General features: G+C 42.3%; 1 protein-coding gene across 10 annotated transcripts in view; it reads right to left on the minus strand.

The window, feature by feature from the left end:
• NISCH (nischarin) overlaps positions 1 to 18,491 on the minus strand; it is a 191,488-nt gene that overhangs the window by 167,487 nt on the left and 5,510 nt on the right. For 9 of the 10 annotated variants that reach the window (XR_003856393.1, XM_029599458.1, XM_029599457.1 and 6 more), the window contains exon 3: positions 1,482 to 1,565. Coding sequence is in view for 8 of the 10 variants with exons in the window: in XM_029599458.1 (XP_029455318.1) it covers positions 1,482 to 1,565 (84 nt within the window). In the remaining 2 variants the exon portion in view is untranslated. Of the gene's footprint in view, positions 1 to 1,481; positions 1,566 to 10,049; positions 10,052 to 10,795; positions 10,800 to 18,491 lie in introns of those variants that run through there. The other variant, XM_029599459.1, reaches the window with a different exon arrangement.

The raw sequence follows: 18,491 nt of genomic DNA on the forward strand, positions 1-18,491 counted from the left end.
GACGCTCTCCAGCTGTTTCCTGATGGCTTAGTTTTTTGGTTTTGGTTTTTTTTAATTAACCTAAGCCCTAACTAACTAGAATTCCTATTATCTAGTACTATTATTTTTTTTTTTTTTCCAAGTAACTAGAATCAGACTGTGAGTTTAGCACCGCCACCATCTGCTGGAGACAGAGTAATACTGGCAGACTGTGGGTGGCACTCTGGCATATAAAGCAGAGTCTGTCAAACTTTCTCTGTCTCCACCTGCTGGAGGGGAGGCAAAACCCAGGAGTCTGGACTGATCCGGGTACGTACAGGGAACCAGAAGTTCGACATTCTCTGCTGGTGTTGCTATAAAAGCATCCCCAATGACTGCCAATTCAGTGCCACAGCCTGTCATCTCAGTCCCATCAGTGAATTCAGGTAGTCGGGAAGGGCCTTTTCAGACATAACAGTAGTGAACACAGAGATGTTGGTGAGTACAGAAGAAGAGAGAAAAAACCATAAGCAAGGAGCTACAACTACCGAAAACAACAGCTTCCTTGCTCATTCACACACACAAACGCAGTTCCAGCCATCACACTCCAGCCCAGCCCGGAGCCAGCCAAGACCTGCTCCCCGCTGCTATCAGCCATGTTCCCTTGGTGCTGCTGCAGAAATGACACAGGATGGACAGACACCTGCCACCACCAACTGTGGCGCAAGTCGGGTAGAGTATCCATCGAGAAAAGAGGCACGTTGGAATGGGGGAGGAGTCAAGACAGCCTCTGTTGGAAACAGCCAGAACAGCATGGAGAATTAATGCTGTAGTTCCTAGGTCATCCCTGCACCCCCTGACAACGTCACCACCTAAGTCCCAAACTAGACTTTGCCACATGATGTTGACATGAGTGGCATTGGAGTTGCAGTGTGGGTAACTCAGATGGACTCAAGAAATTCTTCTAACAATTAGTGACCTAGCAATATACTATTAAGAAGAAAACTACTCCAACCCTGGTTACATAACATTGCTAACAAGTCCCACGCTGACAGGTTGGCTGAAAGGGCCCATGGCTGGAAATAGCCTGTGGACTGTAGTTTATCCACAACCTGACCTAAGTCAAACCTAACAGCAGGAAGTGCCCCAAAAACAGAAATCAAGTTAAATTACTGCTACAGTAAAATCTCACTTGTCTACAAATGACAGAATGATACTGCCAGGCTTAGCAACAGTATTTCCTAATTTAAAAAAGTTCTTAATTCAGAGTCGGCGGTTTAAAAATCTTTCATGGTAACTGAAAATGTCAACTTCGAAAACAGTGAGTTTTACCATTATAGTTATCAACTAACACATACAGTTCTTAAAACTGAGCTAATATTCAAGAACTACCGTATTTATTTACTCTTCTTTGAAAAGCTACTGTCAGTAATTGCTGCACATGATAAAAGTTGGGGAGATGTGAAGAAATATTTAACAGTCAAGAAAAAGTTGCTAGATCTCAAAAGCCACAGCAGCGTTACCTTCTCATGGAGATCATGGAAGTCGCTGTAACGATGCTTCACGGTCCACTGGTGACAGTCAGCATTAACCTGAATGACATACACCTAAAACACAAACAAAGCAAATCAGAAAAACGAAATATTATTACTTGCAAAAGAAATAAAAATGCTGCCATTTGTCACAAACAACAAAACAAAATAAATCAGAAAACCAAAATTAAGAATACCAAGTTAAATCAAAATCTTGCAACTCACTAGTCAACCTTAAAATGGTGTCCTTTACTGGATAAAAAGATAGTTTTCCTTTCATATTCAATGCCATGATTTTCATTTACAGACAGGTTTTCTTTACAGCAGGGGTAGGGAACCTATGGCTCGCGAGCCAGATGTGGCTCTTTTGATGGCTGCATCTGGTGCGCAGACAAATCTTTAATAAAAAAGTAAAAATCTTAACAAAACCCCCCCACCCCCCTGACACCCCCAAGACCTCCAAAATTAATTTACTACAACCCCCCACCCTCCTGAACCCCTCCCCCCCCCCGATCTGCCAAAAGTCCCTGGGGGTCCAGGAGCGGTCCGGGAGCGATCTCCTAGACTTGGGCTGTCTGCTGCAGTAGTCAAAATGGCGCCGACGGCCCTTTGCCCTCACTATGTCACTGGGGTCGACCAATGGCGGCGGTAGCCCCTGTGACATAGAAAGGGCAAAGGGCTGTCGGCTGCCAGTAATCAAAATCGCTGTTGACGGCCCTTTGCCCTCACTATGTCACAGGGGCTACCGCTGCCATTGGTTGACCCCAGTGACATAGTGAGGGCAAAGGGCCGTCGGTGCCATTTGACTACTGGCAGCTGACAGCCCAAGTCCAGGAGATCGCTCCCGGACCGTTCCTGGATCCCCACTGGACCACCAGGGACTTTGTGGCAGGTCCTTGGGGGGGGGAGGGGAGGGGTTAGGAGGGTGGGGGGTTTGTAGTAAATAATTTTGGAGGTCTATTTTAGATTTTTACTTTTTTATTAAAGATTTGTCTGCGATCCCTGGACCCCCCGCTGGACCACCAGGGACTTTTGGCAGGTCTTGGCGGGGGGGGGGGGGGGGGGCGAGAGGAGAGTAGGGGGTTGTAGTAAATTACTTTGGTAGGTCTTGTATGGCTCTCACGGAATACATTTTAAAATATGTGGCGATCATGGCTCTCTCAGCCAAAAAAGGTTCCCGACCCCTGCTTTACAGGTTCCAGAGAGCCCAGTCCAGCAGTCTATTACTCCCAGTGGGGGTCTTGTCCAGATCTGGTTATATTAAATTACTTCACTGTATTCCCTGTTCAAAAGTCAAGTTTTCCCTGCAGCAATGAAGCTTTGCCTTTCATCTCACTCTATAGCCATCAAGCTACCTGAACACTGACCCTTTCAAAGTAAAAGTGGTCCCTCAGATGGACTCAAGAAATTCTTCTAACAATTGATGACATAACATACGCTACTAAGAAAAAAAAAAAAAAACTACTCCAACCCTGGTTACATAACATTGCTAACAACCAAAAAAGAAGCACCAAAAATCTCACAAATATGCCAAACAAAATTAAAAATGAAGGTGAAATAGAATTCTATTTTGCAACAGCACCTTAATATCATTAGTCAATCCTTCCTTTTGACAATTTAAGGTGCTGATGCAAAATAAGAGTTTCATATCACCTTCATTTTTTCATTTTGCTTAACATGACATTATTGGCCCTACCAGAATGTCATTCAAGCAGGGATAGAGGAATCATGACTGCAGTGAAAGGTAGGCTATCAAAAGGTGATCATGACCTTTGTAAACATCTAGGGCAGTAGTTCTCAACCTTTTTCCCATCATGACACATCTGACAGACCACACTCACATGTGTTACACACTGCTCATTACAATTCATGACAGAAATAAAAACTAAAGGCCCAGTATTATTTTTATTGTTAAGAATGACACAAGGGAAAGATACATATACTGTCTGAACAGAAATTGCATAAATAGTAAACATGCCACACCAAAACAGCACCAATTTCCAGTACTCAAACGTAAACACCTTACTTAAGAAAAGGCAACACTGAAAATATTACACCAGGCTTTAAGACATCAATACACCTCCTATTAGGAAAACGGAACAAGCCAGGCTACTATACAGCCCTACACAGAAACTACACGCCAGCAGAAAACTTCACCTGAATCAATGTGCTGGCCCTCACCTAACAAACAATAAAGAGACCAAAACGCATAACTAGAAGCATGCAGACAGAATTGGAAACTGCAACAAGCCAGAGTCTCTGTATGCAGTGTAACAAAGGAAAAAGAGAAACATCACCAGTCCTTCTAAAACAAATCAAGAAATATAAAATCAATTGCAACAAAACCATACTAACAAAAACAACAAATTTTGAAACAGCTGATGAATGGAATATCCAATAATTAAAAACTCATAAAAAATTTCTAGATACCAATAAAATATTTCAAAATAGCAGACACAAAGGCCCAATAATGAAAATAATAAGGATACAAAAAATGTTTTGCTCTGCATACCTGGGAATGTTTGATATCCAGGTGCCCTGAGATTGTTTTGAACTAGCAGGAGGAGGGATGGTTTGCTTGCAACTTTCTCCTCTCTCTCACACTGGCTCTCGATCACTCACATATACACATGCTTTTTCTCTCTCACTTATATAGGCTCTTAATTACACATATGCTGTCTGACTTTTCACGCTTACACATACAGGCTTTCAATCGCACACATACATGCTGTCTTTTTCTCTCACACACAGACTCTCATTCACATGCTTACACACATGCTCTCTCTTTCTCTCATTTACACACATGATCTCAATCACATACTCACATGCTCCCTCACCTAAACCAGCTCTCAATCACACACAGACCCACATGGTCTCTCTTTTACTTATACACACAGGCTCTTAATCATACATACACATGATCTCTCTCACACACAAAGGATCTCCATCATACACACATACTCTTTCACACAAACAGGTTTTCAACCACAAACTTAAACATACACGTTCTCAGTCATGCACTTCCATTCATGCTCTCTCACACACACAGGCTCTCAATCATACACATACTCTCTTTCACATATACAGGCCTCAATCATTCACATACATGCTGTCTCACTCTCACACACACACACACAAAACACCTCAAATACATATGCTTGTTCATTCACTCACCACCCCCCACCCCCGAACTAGCGACAGCAGCAGCCTCCTCCACTTCCAACCCTAAAGGCAGCAGCAACCTCCTTCGCTTTCAGCCATCACGGAGAAGGAGTCCCATCAGCCGCAGGGGTTGACGTTGTTCTTCGTTTTTCTCCGAGCTGCGGTGCTCATTCCTCAGGCTGGGCCTCTCTTCTCTTCTTCGGGCCGACGCTACCTCCACTAGCATGATCTCTTCTTCCCACGCACGCACCCGCTGCTCACCACTTCCTCTTCCGGGCTGCGGGGGGGGGGGGGGGGGGGGGGGAAGAAGACAGCATGCCAGTGCCACTGACTCCAGCTGTCCTGCTGTGTTCCGCCCGGCCTATCAGCATTTTAAGCCCGGGCGGAGGACCTATTTTGTGCGGGTAGGGGGAGCAGCTGGGTCAGCGGGGGACCAGGAAGCGTGGCGACACACTGGTGTGTCGTGACACACCGGTTGAGAACCACTGATCTAGGGAGTTGATACAAGATCAACAGGGAGGACTATATATTGAAAAAAATGTATGTCTCCCAATAGGGAACTCTAGAAATTTCTGATTACATTTTGAAATAAAGATGTTCAGATAAATATCCTGCAGATCCAGAGATACAAAAAATTCCCTGGAGAAATAGCTTGAATCAGAGATCTGAGACACTTCAGTTTTACAACACCATACAAAGTGATTCAGGTACTTTAGTTTCAACATGGAATAACCACCACCACTCCAAATTCCTTCAGTACAAAAACTAAATGGAGTGAACCTTGAGAATTTTAGTTCTTGCTGATATGGAATTACAGGTCTCTCACCTGGAAGATTTGAGAGTGATTAAATAAGATTTGCAGCTTTGGCCTTGTCTTACAAAATCTTGGACCACATAGAGAAGAAAGAATAGTAAATTTGAACACTCCTGATATTGTCTAGTACCTACTGATCCTGAATAGACTACATTTTTTCCATGTCTGGAAAGGTCAATCTCCAACTTCCCTCTCCTAAAACTCTAATATCAGTCTGTTCCTCTGATTCAGTTTATTCTGGCATTCCCCCTTGGCCTCTGAAACCACATGAAGAGAAAAGTCAAACTTCCTCCCTTAAAAAGGGACAAAAGGACTACTTCTGCCAAAAGTCCTTGTCGTGCAGCCAACAACCTTGGGATCTGGGTTTTGGTTTGCCCTACATGAGAAAAGTCTTTCTGGTCTCAAACACATTCAGGACAATCTATTTGATGATGAAACCAAAGCAGACGATAACCATAAAAAAGGGATCCCGAGCAATGGAGCTTAGAAAACTGTCAAGTACTTAAGACACTGGGCCCTCTTAGGCAAGGTATCAGAGGTTATCATTTTAGAAGAAAATACAACTTCAAAAGAAACATCTGCCAGAAATTGTTGCTACAGAAGTCATAAAAGACTGAATATAAAGATCACAGATCCTTGCCTTCCTTTGTAACCCCTTTTTCTAGATTTTGTTGCCAAAGAATCATGTCCCTAGAAAAAGTGTATCAGATTCTGGATCCCTAGGAATACTAATGCTTCTCTCTCAGATTCATCTCCAATAATGAGAAATTACTATTTACATGATAATTTCCTTCTTTAGTATAGACAGGTGGATTCAGAACAAGTAGGTTATACACCTCTACCAGCAGATGGAGACAGAGCACGCTAACATCACAGTATATATAACCCTGCAGTGACATCAGCCTGCCAGTATTGTCCGCAAAAGCCAACTGTAGACACATTAACAAAACTTGATTAATAACAGATAACCATTCCATCACTCAACGATCAGGAAACACTGAGCTCAGACAAAGAACATATTAACACTAGTCTAGGGACTGGATTAACACTTCCTGCTGACTTTCCATAGGGTCCATCAAGCCCAGCATCCTGTTTCCAACAGAGGCCGAACCAGGCCACAAGAACCTGGCAATTACGCAAACACTAAGAAGATCCCATGCTACTGATGCAATTAATAGCAGTGGCTATTCCCTAAGTAAACTTTATTAATAGCAGGTAATGGACTTCTCCTCCAAGAACTTATCCAAACCTTTTTTGAACCCAGCTACACTAACTGAACTAACCACATCCTCTGGCAACAAATTCCAGAGCTTTATTGTGCATTGAGTGAAAAATAATTTTCTCCGATTAGTCTTAAATGTGCTACTTGCTAACTTCATGGAATGCCCCCTAGTCCTTCTATTATTCCAAAGTATAAATAACCGATTCACATCTACTCGTTCAAGACCTCTCATGATCTTAAAGACCTCTATTATATCCCCCCTCAGCCGACTCTTCTCCAAGCTGAACAGCCCTAACCTCTTCAGCCTTTCCTCACAGGGAGCTGTTCCATCCCCTTTATCATTTTGGTCGCTCTTCTCTGTACCTTCTCCATCGCAACTATATCTTTTTTGAGATGCGGCGACCAGAATTGTACACAGAATTCAAGGTGCAGTCTCACCATGGAGTGATATAGAGGCATTATGACATTTTCTGTTTTATTAATCATTCCCTTCCTAATAATCCCTAACATTCTGTTTGCTTTCTTTACTGCTGCAGCACACTGAGCTGACGATTTTAAAGTATTATCCACTATGATGCCTAGATCTTTTTCCTGGGTGGGAGCTCCTAATATGGAACCTAACATCGTGTAACTACAGCAAGGGTTATTTTTCCCTATATGCAACACCTTGTACTTGTCTACATTAAATTTCATCTGCCATTTGGATGCCCAATCTTCCAGTCTTGCAAGGTCCTCCTGTAATGTATCACAGTCTGCTTGTGATTTAACTACTCTGAATAATTTTGTATCATCGCAAATTTGATAACCTCACTCGACGTATTCCTTTCCAGATCATTTATATATATATTGAAAAGCACCGGTCCAAGTACAGATCCCTGAGACACTCCACTGTTTACCCTTTTCCACTGAGAAAACTGACCATTTAATCCTACTCTCTGTTTCCTGTCTTTTAACCAGTTTGTAATCCACAAAAGGACATCGCCTCCTATCCCATGACTTTTTAGTTTTCTTAGAAGCCTCTCATGAGGGACTTTGTGAAATGCCTTCTAAAAATCCAAATACACTACATCTACCGGTTCATCTTTATCCACATTTATTAACCCCTTCAAAAAAATGAAGCAGATTTGTTAGGCAAGACTTCCCTTGGGTAAATCCATGTTGACTGTGTTCCATTAAACCATGTCTTTCTATATGCTCTATGATTTTGATCTTGAGAATAGTTTCCACTATTTTTCCTGGCACTGAAGTCAGGCTCACTGGTCTATAGTTACCCGGATCACCCCTGGAGCCTTTTTTAAATATTGGGGTTACATTGGCCATCCTCCAGTCTTCAGGTACAATGGATGATTTTAATGATAGGTTACAAATTTTAATAGATCAGAAATTTTGTTTTTGATTTCCTTCAGTACCCTAGGATGCATACCATCCGGTCCAGCTGATTTGCTACTCTTTAGTTTGTCAAGCTGACCTACTATATCTTCCAGGTTCACAGTGATTTCGTTCAGTTCATCTGACTCATCACCCTTGAAAACCATCTCTGGAACTGGTATCTCCCCAACATCCTCATTAGTAAACACGGAAGTAGCACACCCCAGGGCAACCAAGTATGGGAAGGTGGATCCACCTGTCTAAACTAAAGAAAAAATTATCAGGTAAGCAGTAATTTTTCAATTCTTAGTATTTAGGCAGGTTGATCCAGAACAAGTGGGATGTACCCAAGCTACTCCGAACAGGGCGGGAGGCTGCTCGCGGTCCAGTCAAAACCACACATGCAAAGGCTGCATTCTCCTGGGCATGCACATCCAGACAATAATACCTGTAAAAGATGTGTAAGGAGGACCACGACACAGCTCGGAAAACATCGACGAGAGACAACAATCTAACTTCCACCCATGACACTGCCTGTGCCATAGTGGAATGAGCCCTAGGCAACAGCTGCTCAGCATCCACAAATGCAACAGTGACTACTTCTTTAATACAGCAAGCTATTGTAGCTCGCAAAGCCAGCTCGCCCTGTTTATTTCCACCGCAGAGTACAAATATGAAATTCATCTTCCTGAGAGGTTTAGAAACCTCCAGATACCCCACGATATGCCTCTTGACATCCAAGGGTCGTAACAGGTGATATTCCTCCACATCTTTTTCCCTGTCCAGAGATGGCAGGGAAATGGACTGATTCAAGTGAAAATCCGAAACCACTTCTGGCAACAACAACAAAAAAAAAAAAAAAGAGGAACAGTATGCAACTGTATCACCCCCAGAGTCACTCGAAGGAATGGCTCCCGGCAAGACAAGGCCTGCAGCTCGGAGACTCTACACGCAGAACAAATTGCCACAAGAAACACCGTTTTCAATAACAGCAAGGAAAGGTTACGCATCGGTCAAAAAGTAGGGCCCGCTAAGAAATCCAAAACCAGATTAAGGCTCTACAAGGGCACCGGTAACCGCAAGGGAGGACGAAGATGTTTCACTCTTTTCAAGAAATGGGCCACATATGGATGAGCTGACAAGGGTCCACCATTCACAAGAGTTGCTACCTGTACCCCTAAGGAATTAAGGGCCAACCCTTTATACAATCCATCCTGCAAAAAGACCAAAATGAGTGGGATCTTAACCAAACGAGGAACAACCACTCGATCTTCACACTAAGCTTCAAACATTCGCCGAACCCGCACATAGGCTAAGGAAGTGGAGAACTTTCTCACTCGCAGCAAGGTGGCAATCACCACAGTAGAATATCTACACTTCAGCAAGCAAGCTCTCTCAAGGGCCATACTGTATGACAAAATTGAGTCGGATCTTCATGAAGAACAGGCCCCTACAGCAGCAGATCCCTCTACGCTGGAAGTCAGAGGGGAGCGTCTACCAGGAGCCTTTGCAGATCTGCATACATGGTTTCCTGGGCCTATCTCGTGCCGTCAGAAGCACCATACCCCTGTGGCCTTTGATCTTCTAGATCACTCTGCCCCATAATGGGCCACAGGGGGAAGGCATATAGCTGCTCCTGCATGAAGGCATCAATTCCCAGAGACTTTGGATCTCTCCTGCGACTGAAGAAATAAGGAACCTTTGCAGTGCGAGAAGTCACTAGTTTGTCCAGAAACGGAAGGCCCCAGTGATCCACTATTAGCAGAAACGCCTTGTTTGACAACTCCCATGCTCTTGGATCCAGACTCTGTCTGCTGAGAAAGTCTGCTCTAAGATTGTCTTTTCCTGCAATGTGCGAGGCTGAGATCTCCTGAAGATGCACTTCCGCCCATTCCATAAGCTGGGCTATTTCCTGCAATATTTGCTGGCTCTTGGTTCCTCCCTGCCGATTGATGTAAACCACAGTTGTTGCATTGTCAGACATTATTCGGACCGCTCAATCCTGTAATCGGTCACTGAACTGCCAACTGGACTGCATGGGCCAACCTTGCCTCCTCGCTCTCTTGGATCTCTCATCAGCGTTTGATACCGTAAACCACTCATGCCTCCTGCAACGCCTAATAGACATCGGCATTACAGGAGTAGCTTTTAACTGGTTCAAATCGTTTTTGGAGAACAGATCATACAAGGTCAAGATAAATAACAAAGAGTCTCATACCATCGAATCCAAGAGGGGGGGTACCACAAGGATCATCCCTCTCCCCGACTCTTTTCAACATTTATCTGCTCCCACTCTGTCAACGTCTCACCAACCTTAAGCTAAGACATTACCTATACGCGGATGATATTCAAATCCTCATCCCTATAGAAGATTCCCTACACAAAGCTTTATCATACTTTAATAAATGTCTATCAGCTATCAACAATCTACTTGCCAGCATCAACCTGGTTCTAAACAAAAACAAAACTGAAATCCTCATTATAGCACCGGAAAACTATACCCCCTCCTCACATTATAACACTAATCAACATCCGGACACTGCAGGGCTCTCCACCACGCAACAAGTTAGAGACCTGGGAGTCATCATAGACAGCAGACTCAATTTCAACAAATTCGTCAACAACACAACAAAAGAATGTTTCTTTAAACTTCAAACATTAAAGAAACTTAAACCACTCCTCCTATACAGAGACTTCCGCATGGTTCTAGAAGCCATCATTCTCACTAAGCTGGATTACTGTAATTCTCTCCTCCTAGGCCTACCAGCATGCACCATCAAACCACTTCAGATGGTCCTGAACGCCTCTGCAAGAATTCTATCAAATGCCAAAAAAAGAGATCATATCACCCCAATCCTCCACCATCTCCACTGGCTTCCGATTAAATTCAGGATCCAGTTCAAGTCTTTAATGATGATACATAAGGCCTTACACAACATCGCACCTCTCAACCTAACATTTCAAATTCAACTACACACATCCGTGAAACCAACCAGAAGCGCCTATCAGAACAGACTAATCACTCAACCGGCAAAATCCGTTCTGAGGAAACGTGCATTATCCACAGCAGGCCCTTCACTTTGGAACTCGCTACCTCCAGACCTTCGTCTTGAACCATGCCACCCTACATTTAAAAAGAAACTTAAGACTTGGCTGTTCAAACAAGCTTTCCCCTAGAGCTAAGAACACGTTGAAGAAAATGTAACCTACTTCGATTAATCTGTACAATGTTAAAACTTGTTTACTTAATTTTCAATGTTCAATTGTAAAAACTCCTGTTTTATTCTTATTCTGTTCTATGTAAACCGCTAAAAGTAGCGACAGTTATTGTTCCTTGTGAACCGGGGTGATATGTATATTATACAGGAACCTCCGGTATATAAATCATTTAAATAAATAAATAAATAAATGGGCTTCCAGCTGATTGATACTCCAGAGAGAATCTTCTGGAGTCTAGAGCCCCTGAGCTGTCAGCTCCTGACAGTAAGCACTCCAACCCTGAAGGCTCGCATCTGTCATGAGTACCAGCCAGTCCGCTGAGCTTAGGAAAACCCCCTTTCTCAGATGATCCGCCTTTAACCACCACTGCAAGTGAGTGCAGACCTCCAATGGCAGGTGACACCTAATCAAATAGTCTTGAGACTGTGGGCTCCAACGAGACAGCAGAGTGCGCAGAAGAGGACGCATATGCACCCTTGCCTAAGGCACCACTTCTGGGGTCACCGCCATCAATCCAAGCACCTGTAGATAGGCTACATAGTTGGGCGTATTTGAGTTCATTAATAGATGCACCTGAACCATTAACTTCTGAATACGACCCTCCAGCAAGAACATCCTGCCCTTTTTCATGTTGAACAAACAGAGATACTGTAGAGACTGAGATGGCTGAAGACTGCTCTTGGCCAGGTTCATCACCCAACTGAGCTCCTGCAACAAGGAGGAGATCACTTTGCGTGATACCAGAAGGCTCTCTTTTAGAGTATTGGCCCGAATCAGCCAGTCATCCAAGTATGGGTGTACCAGAATCCCATCCTGTCTCAACCCTGCCACCACCATAACCTTGGAAAAAGTTCTGGGTGCGGTGGCCAGACAAAAAGGCAGCACTCAAAATTCATAAGGATGTCCCAAAACCATGAATCACCGAAAATGTTGATGCTCTAGCCAGATGGGAATATGCAGGTACACGTTGGACAGATCCAAAGACGTCAAACTCCCCCCAACGGCGCAGCCATTATCACTGAGCGCAAGGTTTCCATGCAAAAATGAGTCACCTGCAAATGATGGTTGACCCCCTTGACGAAAAGAGCCTTCCTTCTTGGGCACAACGAAATAAGAAAATACAGGCTGATATTCTATTTAAGACGTGGGTACTAAAACCGTAGCCCTCAGACTGAGAAGCCTTGACAATGTACACTCTACTGCCTGCCTCTTCTGAGGGGAGTGGCAGGGAGACACTTCAGTCTTGGATTTCAGCTAATTTTTCTGATTCCATGATTTAAATAACTATAGGTTTATGTTGACGCTACTATGCTTCATTTATTTTCTTTCAATTGTTTTAATGGCAAAAGTGTAACTTTAAAAAAAAAAAAGCAGTAAGTTGGATTCTCAAATCCAAAACTGTAAACTAGTACTAAATTTGTTGCTATTCATGTGTTTCCTGAGTCTGTAATATATTATTATATGTTGTGTTACAGTAATTGGTAACAGGCAGACTTCCTCCCATACTAGGCAAAATATAGAGCTCGCGCTTTTGTACTTCCAAATTTCTGCATCAGCAGAATTTATGAAACATCAAAAGATTCCTTTCAAGTTAATAAGAACACTAATTTCTCCTATGAACTGTATCATGGCAGTACCATTCAACCTTTGTTAGTCAATGAGTCACTTTCAGAACCAGTTCATTGCTAAAGTCACATGCAGGGTATATTCTTTCAATTTTTTTTTTTTAAATAGCCGTTCCATTTGATTCTGTGCCATTTTGAAAATTCTGTGGTGTAAAGAAGCCATATGCAGGGCCCTGAAGATTCATGTGACTCATGAAGTGTAAGAGTTTGTACCACTGCAATTTTTATTCCTACATGAAATTTTATGTTACATTATGAACTTGAGTTGTGAGGTTAGTTTTGGTTATTTTGGAAGCTTAGGCATAATGCTGACAATTTTATAAAATGTATTTTATATTTGGATTTAGTTCATACCTTTTCATTGGTAGCTCTAAGCAACTTGCATTCAGGTACAGTAGGTATTTTCCCTGTCCCAGAGGGCTTACAATCTAAGGAGAAATTAGTACTTACCTGGTAATTTCCTTTTCTTTAGCACCTCTACCAGCAGATGGAGACAGAGCAAAGGTGACATCACGGTATGTATACACCCTGTACCGACATCAGCCTGCCAGTATTCTCTGCAAAAGCAACTGAGGACAACTAAACTATACTTGATCATACCCATTAACAGACAACCATTCAAATATTCAGTTAACAAAAAAGCACTGAGCTCAGACGAGGAGTGTAAGATCACTAATCTAGGGACTGGATCTGATACTTATCAGTAATATCCAGAAATGCAGACACTCAGTACAATAGCACTACCATCCAGCAGCCAAGGATGGGAAGGTAGAATAGCCTGTCTTCATTAAAGAAAAGGAAATTATCAGATAAGTAGTAATTTCTCTTCTTTTAGCATTCAGACAGGTTAATCTACAACCACTGGGATGTACCAAAGCTACTCCCGAACAGAGTGTGAGGCTACCAGCATTCTGATCAACACCGCACAAGCGAAGGCTGTATCCTCCCAGGCCTGCACATCCAGGAGGTAATGCCTGGAAAAGGTGTGTAAGGAGGACCATGTCGCAGCTTGGCAAATCTCTATGGGATGCAACAATCTAATCTCTGCCAATGACACTGCCTGAACCCTAGTGGAATGAGCCCTAATCTGCCTAGGCAACAGCTGCTCAGCATCCACATATGCAAACTTGATAACTTCCTTAATCCAGCGGGATATCATAGCCCGTGAAGCCGGCTAACCTTGTAGTCTAAAAAATCCCAGAAATTCCCAGAAGTTTGTTGATTGATTTACTGTTTATACTCATGTATAAGTCGAAAAATGTACCCCAAAAATTAATCATTAAAATCATGGTTATCTTATCCACTGGTCAATCCACATCAATGCTGGTATCATAATTCAAGATGCATGACAATCATTCGCACGCTCCTCCTGCCGAATCCTTAACTCATCTGCTGCTATGAGGATAATGACAGCACTTGCAATTGCGCAGGCACATCCTCTCCCCTCCCAAGCAGGGTCTGATTGGCAGTCCAAGCACCAAGTGGTTCAAAGCACATCAATGGGACCCCGCGGTGCAGGAAAGAAGACACACCTGAGCGATCGCAAGTTCGTTGTCATCCTCATAGCAGCAGTGAGCATTCGAGATAAGGAATGCGGAGGACTTCTGGGGAGAAAAGCTGTCCTACCGCTACACTGGGGACACCGCAGGGGAGGAGGAAGGACGTTTCTGAGCAAATGTAAGTGCTGTCATTGTCCAGATAGCAGCGGGTGAGTTAAGGAATCGGGAGGGGGGAAAGGATTCAGATGTGAAGGAGGGAGGGAAGGATTCAGAAAGCAGGGACAGCCATTAGAATAATGACATCTTACCCTCAGGAAAATGAGCACTGAGAAGAAAGAGAGAGCACCTTATACTGCATCGCTGAAACTGAAGGTTATAGAACGTGCAAAGGAGGCAAATAATTGAGTAGCTGCAAGAGAATTTAACATTAGTGAAAAACTAGTCAGAGATTGGAGAAAAAAAATCGAAGAAGAGCTGCTAGAAATGCCAAAGTCAAAGAAAGCCTTACTTTTCAAAATTGTGCTTTCCGAGGAATGGGAAAGCATTTGAATGACTGGGTAATAAAATGCAGAAGGAATACAGGAAATGTAATTCTTTAATGGTTATATTGATATCTTTATGGTTCTGTATATGAATTATCCTGTATACCTAAAAAATATTCAAAGAAATTTGAATAATGTAATTTGAATTTGTTACTTATTGTAAGTTGAAAATTCATAAATAAATAATTTTAAAAAATGCAGAAGGAATGGCTACATTGTGACTCGCACAAGCATTAGAATTCGTGCCCTGCATATGGCAAAAGAAGAAAAATATTCAGCGACCAAAAGTCTGAAAGAATTCACAGCATTGTCTGGTTGGTGTTCATGGTTCATGAACCAATATGGATTGTGCCTTCTTCAGCACACAAAGATTTCACAGAAACTCCCTAAAGAGCTTGATAAAAAGATCTGTTTGTTCCACAAATTCATTAAATCGGCAGAGAATAAGGAATCATTTCGATATGAATAACATTGGTAATATGGATGAAACACCGATGACATTTGATATGCCTGGCAATCACACTGTAGCTGGCATTGGTGAGAAGACCATACTTGTAAAAAAAAAAAAAAAACTGATCATGAAAAGACCCATTTCATGGTGGTCCTGTCTTGCCTGGCAGATGGCACAAAACTGCATCCAGTGGTAATATTCAAGAGGAAAACCATGTCAAAGAACCTGAAAATTCCAGCAGGCGTAACTGCTCAGGGATATTCTAAAGGTTGGATGGATGAGGGGAGAACGAAATGGTAGCTGTGCGATGTGTGGGGTAGGCGACCAGGTGCGGGGCTAAGAAAATGACCATCACTATTTGTGTGGGATATGTTCCACACACATATAACAGGATGTGAAAGACAAAGCAAAAAAAAAAAAAAAATGGTGAGCAAATTAGCAATGATTCCAGGAGATCTGACATCAATGCTCTAGCCATTAGATATCTGTCCCAACAAGCCTTTCAAGGACCAATTGAGGCATCAATGGATGTGTTCTGGTCATGCAAAGGTAACGAAAGGAGGGAACCCAATGAAACCAGACATTGATTTGGTAGCGAAACGGGTAAAGGATGCCTGAGAGTTAATTCCACTAGAAATAGTCAAGAAATCTTTCCTGAAATGCGGCATTAGCAATGATGTGGATGGATCAGAAGATGACGTCTGTTATGATATCGAGGTGTTTGGTGGATTCTTAGGGACAACAGTGATTGTGACTCCCACAGGGAGGAGCCCCGTAGGGAACTGTAGCACCAGGCTAGACTCAGATGCACAAACACAGAGAATATATCTTTATTATGCAGCTTGTATGGTTCACCAGAGGTAGCAGTAGAGAGTGGATTAGATAGCAACAGTCTGTGATCCTCGGCGGAGGAGACCCATCCCACAATGGTGGTATAAGGCCCTGATGCAGATATCCAATGAGGCGCTGTAGGAGAGACAGACTGGGAGAAGTAGTACTCACTCTCTGTAGCTGATAGGTAGTGTTCCAGCAGGTAGAAGAATTGGTAGCAGGCACCAGGATGGACAAGCCCTCGAGGAGCAAGTACCTGGATTCTGGATAGGCACCTGGAAATAAGCAAAGGGCCCTCGAGGAGTGGGTACCCAAATTAGTAGAACCCCGGAGGGTGTAGATAGCTTCCAGCAGCAGCAGAAGCGGCAGAGCAGCTTCAGACCAGAACGAATCCAATCCGTTGCTAACTCGGCGAGAGTCAGCAAATGGGCAACCTTTTGTAGTCTGAAGCAGTGACGTCACTCGAGGGGGGCGCCCCCAAGGTACGTGCCAACACTGCTATAAGACGTGAGGCGTGCGCGCGCACGAGCCCTAGGAGGCCTCAGGTACAACGTGGCGGGACGCCACTCCGGGAACGCCGGAGGGTGCGGCAAGGAGACGCTACGAACGCCATTCTCCCGAGGTTGGTGGAGAAGGCTGAAATAGAGGCGAAGAATGTTGGGCGAAGCCGTCTGAGACCAATGGACACAACAACGTCATCTATGAAGACAAAGATGAATCAGCATTGGATAATGATGATTCAACAGATGGAAATAATGAAGAAAACGTTTACTCTGATAACGTTACCAAAGAACGGTTCCATGATTTTTTTGGACATTCAGACAATGAAGAATCGGACTTTGAATCCTTCTCTTTTATTCAAATCCTTCCAACAGCAGATACAGCAATGGGGCAGGGAGGCAAGGATTCATACAGCAGGGACATTTTCTTAAGTTGTTACATGATAATGTTCCTTATGAGACACTTGATTCTGCTTTCAAAAAATGCACCAAGACAAATTACTAATAAAAAGGACTTTAAAAAGGCCTTAAAAACATACTTCTTCAATGAAGCATTTCCAATTACAGATCGCTCAACTATTTTAATTTGTATTGGCAGTAAGGCAGTTATAATGCCATCCCCATCTCGTACAACTCTTTGTTTAGTTTTATTGATTCTTCATTTTTCTCTCTTTTCTGAGTTTTTAAAGTTGATGAGTCAGGCTTTATCTTATTTTATTTCTAGATTACAATATTAAAATACGATTGTATTTTTCTTCAATCTTAATTTCTTTTTATGGTTTTAGTTATTGTGTTTTTGTTTCTGCCTCTCTCTCTTGAGAAGCAGGTTTATTTCTTAGTTAATTTATGTTTTGATTTATATTATTTTGATATTTTTAGTTACTAAATTGTGAAGCGGTTTGATCAATGACACATTGCTAAGACGGTATATAAATGTTTTAAATAAATAAAAAATTATTTTCTTAATTTATCAGTTTGTTTCTTAGTATGATTTCACATTTCATAAGATCCCTACATTTTACCCTTAACTTATCCACAGGTAACAGATAAATCTTGATTTTGGGGCCCAAAAAATACCCTTGACTTATACATGAGATCGACTTATACATGAGTATATACAGTAAGCTTTTTTGGTACAGAATAAAAAAAGATCTTTAAATGCATTAAACAAAGCAAGGTACACTATTATTCTAGGATGGAGAAGGACTGTTTTAGTCTCATGCAAGACAGCATTCATGTTTCAACCTCAAAAACAAAAACGGAGAAGCAATGCCCACTGATCTCTTTTTTCAGTATTTTCGGTAACAATAAGCTTTAAAAAAAACAAAGAAAAAAAACCATCTTGCAAAGAAATCAAACCAAGCAATTAAAAAAAAAAAAAAAAAAAAAAACACCTTTACTTCTTAAAAGCACCTCCAGTAACAGAAGCTGGATTACATAGTTTGAAAACAAAATATATTTAAATAAGCTATGTTGGTTGCCTGTCCCTAAGAAAGAACAGGAACAACTGTACTTGATAGGTTAACAAAATATTTGTCTAAGGCCGATCGGTATTTATGCCTGTCTTATTATAAGATATAGGCTTGAAAGGAAAGGAAAGCTAGATCTTGCTAGCCTAACAAGAGCATGAGAAAACTGATTCATACTTTAAGAAATCCCTATGAGTTTTGAATGCTCATGTACCTAATTGCCATAAAGAAAAGTCATTTACAGTTTCATTCAGCATTCAATCTGTTTAATTTCTACTGAGTTCATCCATTAACTCCAC

The sequence above is a fragment of the Rhinatrema bivittatum genome, chromosome 4, assembly GCF_901001135.1.
Source record: "Rhinatrema bivittatum chromosome 4, aRhiBiv1.1, whole genome shotgun sequence".
NCBI classification, from domain to species: Eukaryota; Metazoa; Chordata; class Amphibia; order Gymnophiona; family Rhinatrematidae; genus Rhinatrema; species Rhinatrema bivittatum.